Here is a 13,732-nt window from a genome sequence, read left to right on the forward strand (position 1 = left end):
TGACAGTGGGGTAATGGAACAGCTCTGTGTCCCAACTGTAGAGGCAGCTTCATGGACCTGCATATCGGACAAACTGCACAGAACTAAACATACACACGTGCACAGGCACACATGCACCGGTGAGACCCGAATAAACTGTGTACTGTACGAAGGCCCTCTTCCCAATTCCACATTATATTATAGACGTGCAGGATGTCGGGCAACTGGGGTGGGGAACAGGACCTCTGTGTACATTTCTTTGCAATGTAAATTAATCTATCATGATTTCAAAATAAAAAGTTAGCTCTGACCACTGTGGTTCAACTGACTGGGCATTGTCCCGCAAAGCAAAAGGTTGCCAGTTTGATTCCCAGTTAGGGCACATGCCTGGGTTGCGGGCTTGTTCCCCAGTTGGGGTATGTTTGAGAGGCAACTGATCGATGCTTCTCTCCCTCTTTTTCTCTTCCTCCTCCCACTCTCTCTAAAAATAAATAAAATCTTTTAAAAAATCAATTAAAAATTATTTAAAAAAAATAAGTGCAGACATCCTAGGCAAGGCTGCCCTTGGACCCCAACACTCCACAGCCACTATTTCAGTCGCTTTTGGAGATACCTCCTATTTGGGGCCAGGCCATTAATTTTCTGACAGGAAGTGCCCTTTTGGAATAAATTTAAGAGAAACAAGTTGACTTCAAGTCAATACCAGGAAAAGGCCAGACCAGGACATACAAGAAGAGGCGAGGGGGGGACTGTGGCTGGGGGAACCACTAGCATTTATAAACTCTTGATAAATGGTAGTGCCCCCCTTAAGCTGACATGGCCTGTCTGGAGTGAGGGTGACCTACTTACTGATGAAAGAGGGGTTTGGACAAAACCCTCCCAGACCAAAGTGGTCAGGGCCAGATGGAGGGCAGGCGCTGCAGCAACCATGGAATATCAACCTGCAAATGTTTACAAAGGCTCCCACTGAGGCTGGGCTAGGCACCAATGGGAAGCCAGTCTGGGTATGGGGTGTCTTGGGGGGAACACTTTTCCTGGGCCATGGCTTTGGCTACTTAGGGCTGCTGGCCTTGTGAGTGGACACCAGATTAGGGAAGACAGCACAGGGCAGAGGCCCCAGGGAGATGAAGGCACATCTGTGCCAACTCCTCCAGGAAGCCCCCAGGCCCTGGTTCTCTCCCTTAGGCAGCAAGTGGCAGCATCCTAGCTCCTATGGGCTATTTCAGAAGGGAAGGGATGTGGGGATTTCCACACCTCGGGGAGGACTCTAGCTGGCCCTGCTGACACTTCCTCAGGCAGAGAGGAAGACCAGTGCAGAAACCAGGGTCGGCAACACAATGTTCCTCCCTTTGGGGTGGCAGTGTGAATGTAAACCACCCCCTCAAAACCCCCTTCTCTTCTAGCCAGAGCTCACTGGGTATCCTAATGGAATTCAGAAATGACTCTAAGAATCTTCTGTCCTAGATCTCAGATGCATGGAAGAATGGGGCGCCAATCATGGGGTCTCAGAAAGATGCCAAGGTCCACAAAGAGTGCCAGAAGTACCGAAACAGCCAGCCTTCCCAAACGCTCCCCCAAATCCTCCCAACAGCCAGAGCCGATTCCCCAACATGCACATGGCAACTCTCCACTCACAGCCCTCCAGGGTTTCCAGCTTCCTCGGAGTGAAAGCCCAAGTCCTCATCGCAGCACACAAGGCCCTGCATGACCTGCCATGTTCACTCTGCTCCAGCGACACGAGTTTCCTCCCTATTTCTCCAACATGCTATATGCCAGGCAAGGTCCTGCCCCAGGACCTTTGCACGCACTATTCCTCCTGCCTTGAACCCTTCTCATGTCTCCATGGAGACCATCCCCAACTGGCCTGGCTTTGTGGAAGTTCCTTTCCACTGCTCTGCTTCCTGACCCATTGCAGGTTCCTTCAGGCCATACTGTCCATCCTCCTACAGCCATGTCATCAGCATTCAGTGTCAGGTAGAGTGACTGACTTGTCCAGGTTTGCCTGGCTGTACCCAATCTGAATGCTCCTAGTAACCTTCAGTATCCTCCTATGTACCGTTAAGGGCCTAATACATGCTTGAATGTAAACAACCAGGAGCTGGGCCTCACCTAAGGCTTGTAGAATGGGCAAGATTTATCAAGAGCTGGGCTTCCATTTCCTCTTTGGGGATGGAATAGAGACCCAGGACCCCACTCAGGCAAAGAAGACCTCAAAGACTCAAGTCCCTGCCTCACACAGGACCCCCTTGTGAGTGATACAAATGATTCCCATCTCTAGGCCAGGGGCCCAGGCCCCAGGTGCAGGACAGATGCTACACTGACCTCCAGGCTCCCTCTGTGACACTCAATGCAGGTCGTGTGACTCATAGCAGCTGGTCCTCAGGCTTGCAGTCCCCAGCCCCCACTTCAACTGTTGGACCCGGGCGCCACCCCCACCTCTGGCACCCTGTGCACGAGCCTGCATCCAGCCTCAGCCCCACTCTACCTTCTAGGTCTGGGGCTGCACCCCATTCCTTCTCTGCTCCAGCCCGCCTTCTACACACTCTCATCTTTTTGTGCAAACTCACAGCCCCAAGTTGGCAGGGTCCTACCTGAGCCTCCAAACTGGGTGCCAGCCAGGGAAGTGGGCCGGCTTTTCCCATTGGCCACCGGCAAGGGGAACATCTGTGGGGAGGGAGAGAGCAGTGAGTGGGGTTGGGGGCACATCCAGGGATGCAGCTCTGCCTACAGGGGTCCTGTCCCATCAGAGACCAGGCAAGAAAAGGCAGCCAGGGGTCCCTTCACTGCACACCACCTTAACCCAGGCCCCTCTGACAGCACAGCCCACCAGTGGCAACAATATCCAGTGGAAGCTGAAACTGCCTGTTCACACCAGACTTGTATTCTTTTGAGTGGAATAACTTATTTAGCACTTGATACAATTTATCTGCTCTTACACGCATGATACGAAGTTTCAGCTTTAAAAAGTGAAACCATTTATACCTAGCAGGTTAACAGGGGCCAGCCCACTATCATGTGCAAGACCTTTCCTGACAAGCCTGGAATCCTCTCCTGTGTTCGTTCATCTCTGACCCCAAGTGGCAGGGATATGGGGAGGACAGCCAGGCCCCACCCCTGGGACAGAGAGCACAACCCAGGTGGAGTGTTCCTCATTAACTGAGCTCTGTGCTCAGTAGCTGCCTGAGCAGCCCTCAATGCACCCTAGCTGCTGATACCTGACCTTCAGGAAAGGGAAACTGAGGCTCAGAGAGCCAGGAAGCTAAAGGGATTCCGGAATAGCTATATGCCCAACCCCCATCATTTACTGGGTGATTTCCTGGGTGCAACCCTCCTTGCTCAAATAGTCAGTGTAAAGTTCCTATAGATTAAATAGCTTAGCAGTACTAACAGGAAAACCCAACATCAACAAATCCTTTGCCACACACAAAAAACACATCATCACTCTGCCCCACAGACCTGGGTTTTACAAATTCTGTTTGGGGCCCAGATGATTAAAAGTGGCCAGAATTGGGTAAGTGGTTTGTTGGGAGAACGGCTAATGGTTTCCCCAAACCTTCCTAAGCCAGCAAGGAAGTGGAGATGCAGCTCTCACCTATAGGTGACTCTCATGTGAGTACCACGAATCCTGGGAGTGGCCTGGGAAGTGGGGCCCTACCCCCCCACACCCCATCCTACAGGAGGGGAAACTAAGGCAACTGGGCCTGGCAGGAGTTAGAGCAGAGGCTCATGGGAGGCATGGCAATGATTCTCACCAAGTGCCCCCTTGGGGTGGTGTGTGTCTGTGCTCCCTCAACCCAGGACAGCCTCCCCAGGGCCCTATTCCTCAAAATGTGTTCCTTTCTCATTGGGGAAACTGAAGTCTATGTCAGGGGAGGGGCTGGCCTGATCAAAGACCAGAACCAACAGGACCCCAGACCTAGAGGTCAGCAACCAAGCCCTGGGGGTTTGTCTTTGTTCTGTCCCCTACACTGCCAGAGGTTCTGCCATGGCACTTGCAGCTGGGGGCAATGGGTTGTGTCCTCTGAACACCATATGACTGATCAGCAGCCCAGAGAGGACACACACCCCTGGAGCCTCAATATTCTCTTCTGTGGAATGGACTTGGGGTTCTAACTGCATGGAATATTGTGAAACCCCAACACACATGGCTGTCTAGGGCACACAGGGGCCGCCATACACATACCAGGCTCAGAGAGGCACCCAGTTGGGTCATAGGACAAGTGCCGCCTGACTCCTCATTCCCCTGGCCCCTCATTAGGCAGAGGAACCATCTCGGGCCCACACAGGGAACGTCACTCAGAGTCAAAGTGCCCTCAACAACTTCTTTTTCTATCCCAGGAAGTTTCTCTGTATTTAATTTTGACTGTTGCCTTTCCTACTTTTGAGAACCTAGCCCAAAGAAGACCTGCTTCCCTTTAAGTTTCGTCTGTTTCAGTATAAAAACAAGGTCTTTCAAAGAAACAGATTAACTCAAGTTTCTCTGGGGCAGATGAGAGGGCCGCTATGGAGAGAGGATGTGAGCTGAAATGGAAGGATGCCTCTGCTGCTCTTCTGTAACAAGGAGGTAAGATGAGGGTGAAAACTGGGCTCTGAGATTCTCTGAGGAGACACTGAGCACCTCACCCCCTCAGCCTGTTTTCTCATCTGTGAAACAAGTTACTGGTTTTTAGCTGGGGATGGGGAGACATTCAGACCCTCTGGACAGAAGGGGAGGTAGCTCTAACTGGTGTGACTCGGCTGGGCATGGTCCCCCACAGTGAAAGGTCACATGTTCAATTCCTAGTCGGTGCGTGCTCGAGAGGCAACCAATTATGTTTCTCTTTCACATTGTTTCTGTCCTTCTCTTTCTTTCCCTTCCCCCTTCTCTCTAAAGATAAGTAAAATCTTAAAAAAAAAAAAAAAAAAAAAGAAGAACAGAGAGGCAGACAAGTTGTTCAGGGCTCTCAGATGGCACAGCAGGGACCAGCTCTACCCCTGTGCTCCCCCGCCCCCACACAGACCTGTTCTGGCCCAGTAGTCTGTGACCTGTCGGTTTAACAAAAAACAACTGAGCTGCACCCCAGTTACTCAGCCGGGGAGGCAAAAATAAAATGGGGCTTAAAAAGATGGGCCTGGCTCTTCCCAAGCTGCAGGCCCGCTGTCTCAAGGGCTGTGCTTTTCCGCAGGACGGCCAATGTTTCAGTTCGGAGACTTGTTTTTGATCACCCTCAGTGGCCTGGGCCTGGAACTGGTGGAGAGTTAAATTCAGACCGAAAGAGTCCTCCCCAACTTGTTTCTAACCAAAATGGTGTCTGGGTGGGGGAGGGGCAGGACTTAGGGAAGTGTCCACACTGGGTTCCCCGATTTGTGAGGCAACGCTGACCACCCAGACACTCATGACAGGTGGCCCACTGCACAGATGAGCAAATCAAGGCCTGGGGTCCAAGATGCACTGGTTTCTGGCCTCACTTGGCCTGTCTGAGCTGTGCGACCTATGAAAGCCAGCACCCTCCCTGAGCTTCCACCTGCCTGGCAGAGAAATGGGCAGTTTGGTGTGGATCAAACTGGCTAATGTATAAGGATCCTTACCTTCCCCCATGGAGCCAACCTCTCCCCCAAAATAACGATGGCAGCAATAGCAGTGGTGGCCAAGTGCTGCCCACAGATTCCCACAGTCCTCATGAGGTCTCTTCATGTCACCTGACTGCACTAGCCAGTGTGGCTAAATAAATAATTAGACCATGTACACCGCCTTGTTTTTGAAATCCATGCTATAACAAATAACACTGGCCACCCATTTTACAGATCAGAATGCCAAGGCCACTGTGTGCACACAGCCAAGCAGGGACCCCAGAGCTGAGCCTCCTGTTGGAGACAATGAGGCTTTGCATAGCCCCTCCCACTCTCTGGGCCTGAGCAGGTGCCTGGGTGACAGGTGCCTTTGGGAATCAAGGGCTCAGATTATGCATCCTGCCTGTCAGAGGGATGGCCCAATTCCCCCAACCCCACCTGGCGGTCCCTCCATCCAAACAAGTGTTAGGCCTGGCTTCTGGAGGTTTCAGTAGGTGCTTCTTTCCTAGGAATCCTGGTGGCACAGGGGGGTTTCTGAGAGGCTGGCCAAGCCTGGCTTACCATGCTGAAGTCCAGGAGGTCACTGAGCTCCTTGTCGGTGCCCACAGGCGCCATCCTCTGCGGCTGGTTCATTCTCCAGCTGCAATGGTGGGCTCAGGGGCCAAGTGGGATACTTCAGTCCTAGAGATGGCCCTGTGTGGTAGCCTGTGGTGGTGGACGGTGGTAGAGTGGACACAGGGAGGGGCAGGAACAGACATACACAGAAGAACGGGAAAAGAATAAAAAAGGGTTTTGTGACTGTGGCCTAAGTAGACAGACGGGGAGTAGGAGAGCTGTTTAAAAAGCCCTTCTAACCACCCTGAGAGGCTGGGTCCCCCTAGACTGATTCCCTTCCTGACCCTGGGGATGGGGGCAGGGCAGCCAGAATACCAGAATTCAGGGCCCCTGGAGAGACCCCTCCTCAGAGGCCTGGGAGTTGGAACAATGGGGGTGTGTGTGAAATGAGCAAATATAGATTTCCTAATTCCCTCTGAGACCACCAGAGACTCAAGCTGCAAATTTTAAACTGGAGGGAGAGCCAGAGCAGTCATTTTTCCACTTGCTGGGCCAGAACCTGCCTCCCTCAGGCCACATGTCCCATTTCCAACCATCCCCAGGCTTACCCAGGCTTGCCCAGGCCCGGCAAGCCAAAGGAAATTTGCCGACACCCCCCTCCCACAAGCAGCTGTCACAGAACGTTGAAGTCTTGGTCACCCCCTTACTCAAAGTGAAAGAAATCCTCAAGAAGGCAAGGCCCCTGCCTGCTTCATAACTATATCAAGGAGAGCCCACCATGGGATCTACCCTCAAAGCTCCCCCTCACCTCCTCCCCCCTCAAAAAACAACCCAACTCAGAAAAGAAAAAACAACCCTAGGTTGTTTTATTGTCACGTTGTATCCGGGAATTATTTTTAAGCAACTTTGAAAACATCCCCTCTCCCGCCCCTGAGGGAAGCTGGTTCCTAGACCAGCCCGCCCCCCCCGCCCCCCCCATGGTCCCAGGGGCTCCATTCTGTTCTAGAATGGGGGTGGGGGATCCACCTGCCAGACCCCATCCCATTCCACCCCACCCCACCCCACCCCTAGGAAAGGGCGCAAAGCAAGTCTTCCTTGCCCTGTAGACGCACAACGACGTCCCTCTAGCTTCCTCCCTGGGTCTCCGAGTGGTGGTGGGGTGGCCGTGGAGACACCGCGGAGGAGGATGCGGGGAGAGGGGTTCCGAGGCCCAGGGACACCCAACTTCAGGGGTGGAGAAACCCCCGCTTTGTTTGTCAACTAGAGACAGGGTGTGAAACGGCTGCCCCTGAGCACACCCTCCCCCGCTAACTTTTTTCTTTTTGGGAGGGCATGTGAAACTGACTTTTTTGAGTACGAAACCGCAATTTTTTGTGGGATAGTTGAAACCAGTTTTCAAGGCAGACTGGGGTAGGAAGCTGAAACGAGCTTTTATAAGAGAGCTGAGGCTTTTGGGTGTCACAAGGACTTTTGGGGACTCGTAAGGTGTTTGGAACCATTTCGAAGGAAAGCGGGGCATGGGACGGCTTCCTTTGATGGGGAGGCCCGAGAAACCAACCACCCACCCCGCCGCAGCCGGTGCAGGCGGTGAGGCCCGGGAGCCCTTTGAAGCTGGGGCGCCACCACTCCGCTATTCGCAAACCCGAGCCGCCACTGCCGCCTCTACCCCATTAACACGGAGCAGATGTTCACTCCGCAGTTCTCCCAGCCCCCGGCCCTCAACCTGAGCCTCAATTTGCGCGGTCGCACCTTCCCGGCTCAGACAAAAGGACTCTCCCTCCCTTACACGCTCCCCCCCAAACTGCAGCGCCCCGCCGTGCTCCTCCCAGGGAGCGGGGCACCCAGAAGACCCGCCACAAAGTTGGAAGACCCTCTGGGCACCCCCTGCGCCCCCTCCCAGGGCTCCGGAAAGTTTCCCGAAGTGACCGGCCCGGCCGGGGAGGGGGCGCGCGCGGGCCTCGCGTGCACCAGACCCTACACCTCGCCCGCCCCAATGCCCGACGAGCAAAGTTGGAGAACAATGACTCCCGGCCGCCGCCCCGCGCCCGGCCCGCAATGGGGCAGGGCGGGGAGAAAACGCACCCCGGAGCACCGCCCCCTCCCCAACTTCCCGGCCTCCAAGGCATGGGGAAGCCCGGGGCAACTTTGCACAAAGACCCCGGGCCACCAAAACCGCAAGGCTCCGGGTCCGGTGCAGTTACCTGCTCAGGGCGGACGAGCCGCAGCGCACGGGGAGCGGCACACGTACGGGCCCCCCCGCGGACAAAGGGGCGCCAGCTGGCCCTGAGGGTCGCGCGTGGGCGGTGCGTGGCCCGGGCCCCTCCCCGCGTGCCCGCCCCGCGTGCCCGTACGTGTTAAGGGCACTGGCGGAGGCGGCCTGCGTGGAGTACGCGGTGCCGCCGCGTCTGGTCGGCTCTGCCCGGCCCGCTACGTCCGCGGGCGCCGCCGCTGCCTCATCTTCCTGCGGCGGGAGACATGTTCCGTCCCCCCTCCCGTGCGCCGGGACACGCCCACCCCAAAGTCCGCCCACGGCCCGCCCCGTCCGGCGCCGCGGCGAATCCCTCCGCGGTCGCCACCGCCCCGACCGCTCACCTACTGAGCACCTACTGCAATTACTGAGCACCTACCTCTTCCAGCTTGGGCTCCCGCACGTTCGCAGGAAGCCGTTGCGGCGTCCAGGAGCCCAGAGTCTGGAAGTGGGGACGCCCTAGGGATCTTTCTGCAAACGGCGCGGGCCCGCAGCCCGCAGAGGGACTATCTTCCAGCGCGGAGGCGCACATGGTTAGGGTGATGGAACCATGACGCAAGGGAGAAAGAACCGTGAGATGGAAAGATAACGCAGGGCGATAGTGGCCAATCGGAGAGCGCGAAAGCCTGATTGGCGGTGCCACCGGGCATTCGTGAAGAGGCCAATCCCTCTCTCTGCGGACTGCGAAGAAAGAGGCGGGTCTCCCCGAGCTAGAGTCCCGGAGAAACGGCGGGGGTGGGCTTTACGGTTTTATTCTTAGGTTTGCGTAGGCGCCCGCGCGGCCTCGGTCGTATCTGCGTTCCTCGGGCTGCCTGTGGTGCTGGGTGTTGCGAGAGGGTAACCAAGGCCCAGGCCCAGAGCCAATGAATGACACCCATTTCACGCGCAGGGAAACGCAGGTTAGCTGTTTCAGTATCAGAGAGACTCCCCTGGGACTTGTACTGTACCTCACTCGCTGGGTCTGTTTCCCAAAATGTAACATGGAATTTGGACTTGAGTTTGGGCAGGACTAAGGCCAGAACAAGCCTGCTGATTCTCTTAGTACATCCGAAGTCTCCCAGGCAGCATAGGCTTTTGAAGACCACAGACCCTACAGAATGGGAATAATTATTATTACACATTAAATAACACTTTCATGGCTCCCTGTGTCCCCAGAAGGAAAGCCACACTACTTCCAGGCCTGAGAAGAGGCCACTTTCCCCTTGGCCCCTGGAGCTTGGGACACAAGGGCCTCCTCACTGTTCTGAAAACTGCCAGGCGCATTGTCATCTCTGGGCCTTTGTCCTTACTCTGCCCCCTGCCTGCAATGCTCTTCCTCCCCCACGTGAATCAGTCCATAGTTCAGGGCTTCTTCCAGCCAAGGGAGCTGGGTTGAAAGGAGGGAAAGTGGGGGTGGGGAAGTGGAGAAGACCCCAGGGAAAGGAAGAGTATCCTAATAAAGTTACAAACCCCTCCTAATACACCTAAAATAGGTGCCACCCACCCTGACACAGCCTTCTGGCCCAAAGAGTCCCCCACATACCCCAGACCTGGGGAGGGGAATGAGGATCTTGGGGTCTGGGTTTGAATCCCCCAACCCTCCCACTTCACTGTGACTTTGGGCAGATTCTTGCCATGCTCTGGGCCTCAGTTTCCCTGTCAGGAAAATAGAAGGGTGCAGTGATGGGCACAGTGTAGGTGCTGGTAGCTCCTGCCCACATCCCTAGGCCTCTTCCCACTAATGGATCTGGTACTTCTCAGTGAGGGCCCTTTCCTGGTGTCCCAACCCTCACCCCACAGGTCTGTGGTCTTCTGTGGGTTTCCCAGCCTCAGGGGTTTCTGGAGGACCAGGCTGGGGTTACCAGGTTTCTGAGTCCCCAGCCTCAGGGTGGTCCAGACCCCCAAGGCTACAAGTGTAAATCAGAGTTGAACATGGTTCCTGGGTTATCCTTGGAGATACTTCCAGAAGGGGGGTAAATGGTCCATCTGTAGACCATGCAATTACTGAGCACCTACTGTATACTGGTCTTCGAGTTGGGCACTGGGGCACAACACCCAAGTGGTACCTGTGACTGGTCCAGCCCTGCCCTCCAAGACAGGCTGGGCCATCAGAGCTTCCCCTGTAGTCCCAAATGTGACAACTTCTGTCCATACATTTTGCTCTAAGATCCTCATACCTGGGTGATTAAACCCATTGTCCAGATGAGGAAACTGAAGCTCAGAGAACTCCTCCCTGGGGGCTGGACCAGTCTACCCTGGGGCTCACACCTACCAAGAGGCCTTCTTGGCACCCACACACCACCATTGTCCTCCCTGGGGAGGCCTGCTGTGGGGCTGAGTCACTGGGTGGAGCAGCCTATGGGGGTTCCCAATAGGCTGCCACCTCTGCCCAGCCTCAAGGCCACAAGGTGCTGGCACAGGCAGCCAATGGCCCTCAAGGGAGGCCCACCTCCTCCCCAGCCTGACTTTGGCCTTTGTTCTCTGGGTGCTTCAGGCTGGAGCCCGAGAGCTGTCTCCCGGACCTGCTGCCTCCTTCCACCCTAGCCCCGCCTACTGTGCTTGCCCTAGGCTGAGAACCCCTCAGTGAAAGAGGTCACCCCACTTCTGTTTGGTAAAACTAACACCGAGGACAGATTCTCACCAATTGGCGGGGTGGGGATGGGTTGGGGGTGTGGCATGGTGATAAAAGCTTCCAGAAGACAGACCCAGTATGTGTTTGGGTTATGGTTGTCCACGGAGAGAATGTAATTGGACTTGGGACTTCAGGGCCACCCTCTTGACATCCATTTTCATTTGTCTCCAAAGTGGGTATGTTCTCCTGGGGTGTAAATAGATCCTCTCACTTTCCCACCCCACCCCACTCCTCTGCATTTCAAAAGATTCGGGTGGAGAGAGAAGCACTCATCACTCAAGCCAGACCATTCTCACACACCTCATCACCTCATCTCAGTGTGTGCCCCTGTAGGGGTGACGGGAGCTGGTGGTTTCTTGGTCCATTCCACCCCCATGGGAGGACCTGTCCCTGACAAGTTTATGTTCACTGTGACATCATCCCCACCCCTCCCCAGGCCTGGGTCAGGGTTTGTTCGTTCATTCATTCATTCATTCATTTATTCTCTCTGGGAAGAAGGTTCCTCCTAGAGCTTCTGGTTAGTCCTGAGGTCAGGTGTCCCCCTACAAATAGTATGGGGAAGCTTATTGCCCTTTCCAGGTGAGGGAGGGGATGCTGTCCACAGTGGGTGTTCAGTGGATAGTGAAGCAGCAGTTCCACCAGCTGCTCCCCACACCTGACTTCTCTGGCAATCTCAGGTGTGACTAGAAGAAAGGGAGGAGACCCAGGGATGCTTTGACTCCTGCCCCTTGGCTAGGACTTGTACTGGACAGCAGGTGGCCCGTGAAAGCTGGGCAGGGGGCTCTGAGGGTGTCAGAGCCCCTGCCTCATGCCTCCTGTTGTCAGGTGTCAGCTAAAGACCCAGAAGGGTCTCTGAATGTATCCCACAGGACTCCAACCTACCTGGGGTCCAGAGGCCTTGGGTGTGACCAGAAGGAAAAGTGAAGTTGATGGACAAAGAGCGAGGAGCACTAAGGCAGGAGGAGAGCAGGGGCAAAGGTAGGGAGGTGGGACTACACAGGGTGCACTTAAGAAAGCTATGCGGCAGGAGCCCCCAGAATGGAGGCAGAGGGGCCAAGGTTGTAGGGCAGGGCTTTGAATACCACAGGGAGGGGTCAGATCTTAATGGTGGGTCATTAGGGAGCCATGGTGGAGATCTGAAAAGGAAAGGGATGTGATGCCAGTAGCTTCATTGTAGAGGAGGGTTCAGAGGGAAAGAGGAGGGATGGTCACTGAGGGAGAGAAGGCAGGCCATGGGCAGATGAGTCAGGTGAATTTGGGATAGATTTGAGGGGGAACTGAAGAGTCACCCCTAGTGGGGATGAGGAGACAGCTACCAAACAGTGTGGAGTGTGGAGTTGGGGACCTGCATGAGTTAATAGTAGTGCCCCTCTCGGAGCTAAGATGTCTTATGGCCAGTGATGACAATGAGAAGGGTTGGCCAGGAGGGACTGGATGCCAGGGAGCAGTGAGTGAGTGAATGAATGAATGAATGAATGAATGAACACTGACCTGGACTGAACCCAAATCCAGGCTGGATGCCTCCCCTGGACTGAGCCAGACCATAGAACTGCCTTTTTCTTCTGGATTCCCCCACCTGCCCAGTGCCCATCCATTCTCAGGGCCCAAGCCACCTGCCAAGAGCAGCCCCTTGCCCTCCTGGCCTGGTACCCCAGGTGACCCACAGCTCCTGAATCAGAGACCCCAAGGCCTGTCCCATCACATTCTGGGGCAGCGTGTACAAACACAGGGTACTCTCCCTCTTTCCTGCATGTGCACTGTCTGGCCCAGTTCCCTGGTAGTGGGGGTGAGAGTGGGAGGGGTAGGCGACAGGGAGCCTGGCTGGATTCCTCCTCGAGGAATTCCTCCACAGGGTGGCCTCACTGACCTCTGCTCATGGTGACGTGGAAAGCACTTCTGTGTTCCCTGGGGGTGACCTCTGGCTCCTGAGACTTTTCCAGATCCCCTGAGCTTCTCCCAAGAGGAAGCAGGAGTAGCCCCATTGTTCAGATGGGGAACCCCAGACTTAGGCCTTCACCTGAGGCTGGCCAGGCTCCAACACTGGATTCGCCTGGCCTCCCAAGCTCCTTCACCTGCTCTGAGGTTCCTTCCAGAAGTGAGGGAAGGGCATTCTGGGCCACCAGCACCTGCCAGGCTGAGGTGTGGGTAGGTCTTACTCAAGGGCCTTGAGGAAAAGCCAGGAGGGTGACACGGTCTCACTGGGGGCATGGGACCTGAGTCAGAAATGCTGAGGTGTCCCTGGACTGGTGAGGGTGATCGGAAGAGGGTACAACGTGGGTAAAGGCTGGGAGGTTGCATAGCAAGTCATCCCCTGTGTGTGCTGCGGGCCACAGAAAGCCCTTGGCAGTTGGTGGTACTAACCCCCAACCCCAGCCACCCTGTGTGGAGCCCGAACCCAACTTGGCCTCCTTCCCCACCCCAGTTTAGCCCAATTCCCACCTCACAGCCTCACCAGCCTTCCAGGTTCCCCTCGTTACTGTTCCTCCAATCACTTGCGGGTTTCCAGGCCTTCGTCCTGGCTGGGCCCTCCTCCTAGGCCACCCTTCTTGTTGTTGTACCTGGTTATCTCCTCCTTATACTTCAGCCCTCAGATTGGGTGCTGCCTCCTCCAGGAAGCCTCCTGGTTTTTATGGACAGGTTTGAGGCCTGCCAGGTGGGTGTCTGGGGGAGGAAATGGAGAATGAGTCCTGCTCCTAAACCCTTCGCCTGGCTCACCAACAGGTTCATGTTAAAATCCTGTTTCTACCACGTATTGGCTGTGTAATCCTCTTGGGCCTCAGTTTCCCTTT

At 55.3% G+C, this 13,732-nt stretch overlaps 1 protein-coding gene across 17 annotated transcripts in view; it reads right to left on the reverse strand.

Annotated features, from left to right (window-relative positions):
- TCF3 (transcription factor 3) overlaps positions 1-8,588 on the reverse strand; it is a 37,405-nt gene extending 28,817 nt beyond the window's left edge. For 16 of the 17 annotated variants that reach the window (XM_037042390.1, XM_037042393.1, XM_037042388.1 and 13 more), the window contains exons 1-3: positions 8,286-8,588; positions 6,091-6,234; positions 2,571-2,643 (exon numbers count right to left, since the gene is read on the reverse strand). In XM_037042390.1, the coding sequence (XP_036898285.1) occupies positions 2,571-2,643; positions 6,091-6,162 (145 nt within the window). In that variant the 5' untranslated portion in view covers positions 6,163-6,234; positions 8,286-8,588. The remainder of the gene's footprint in view (positions 1-2,570; positions 2,644-6,090; positions 6,235-8,285) is intronic. The other variant, XM_037042387.1, reaches the window with a different exon arrangement.
- Positions 8,589-13,732: the final 5,144 nt, after the last annotated feature.

The sequence above is a fragment of the Sturnira hondurensis genome, unplaced genomic scaffold, assembly GCF_014824575.4.
Source record: "Sturnira hondurensis isolate 20B ecotype Veracruz unplaced genomic scaffold, ASM1482457v3 Scaffold0003693, whole genome shotgun sequence".
Lineage (NCBI taxonomy): Eukaryota > Metazoa > Chordata > Mammalia > Chiroptera > Phyllostomidae > Sturnira > Sturnira hondurensis.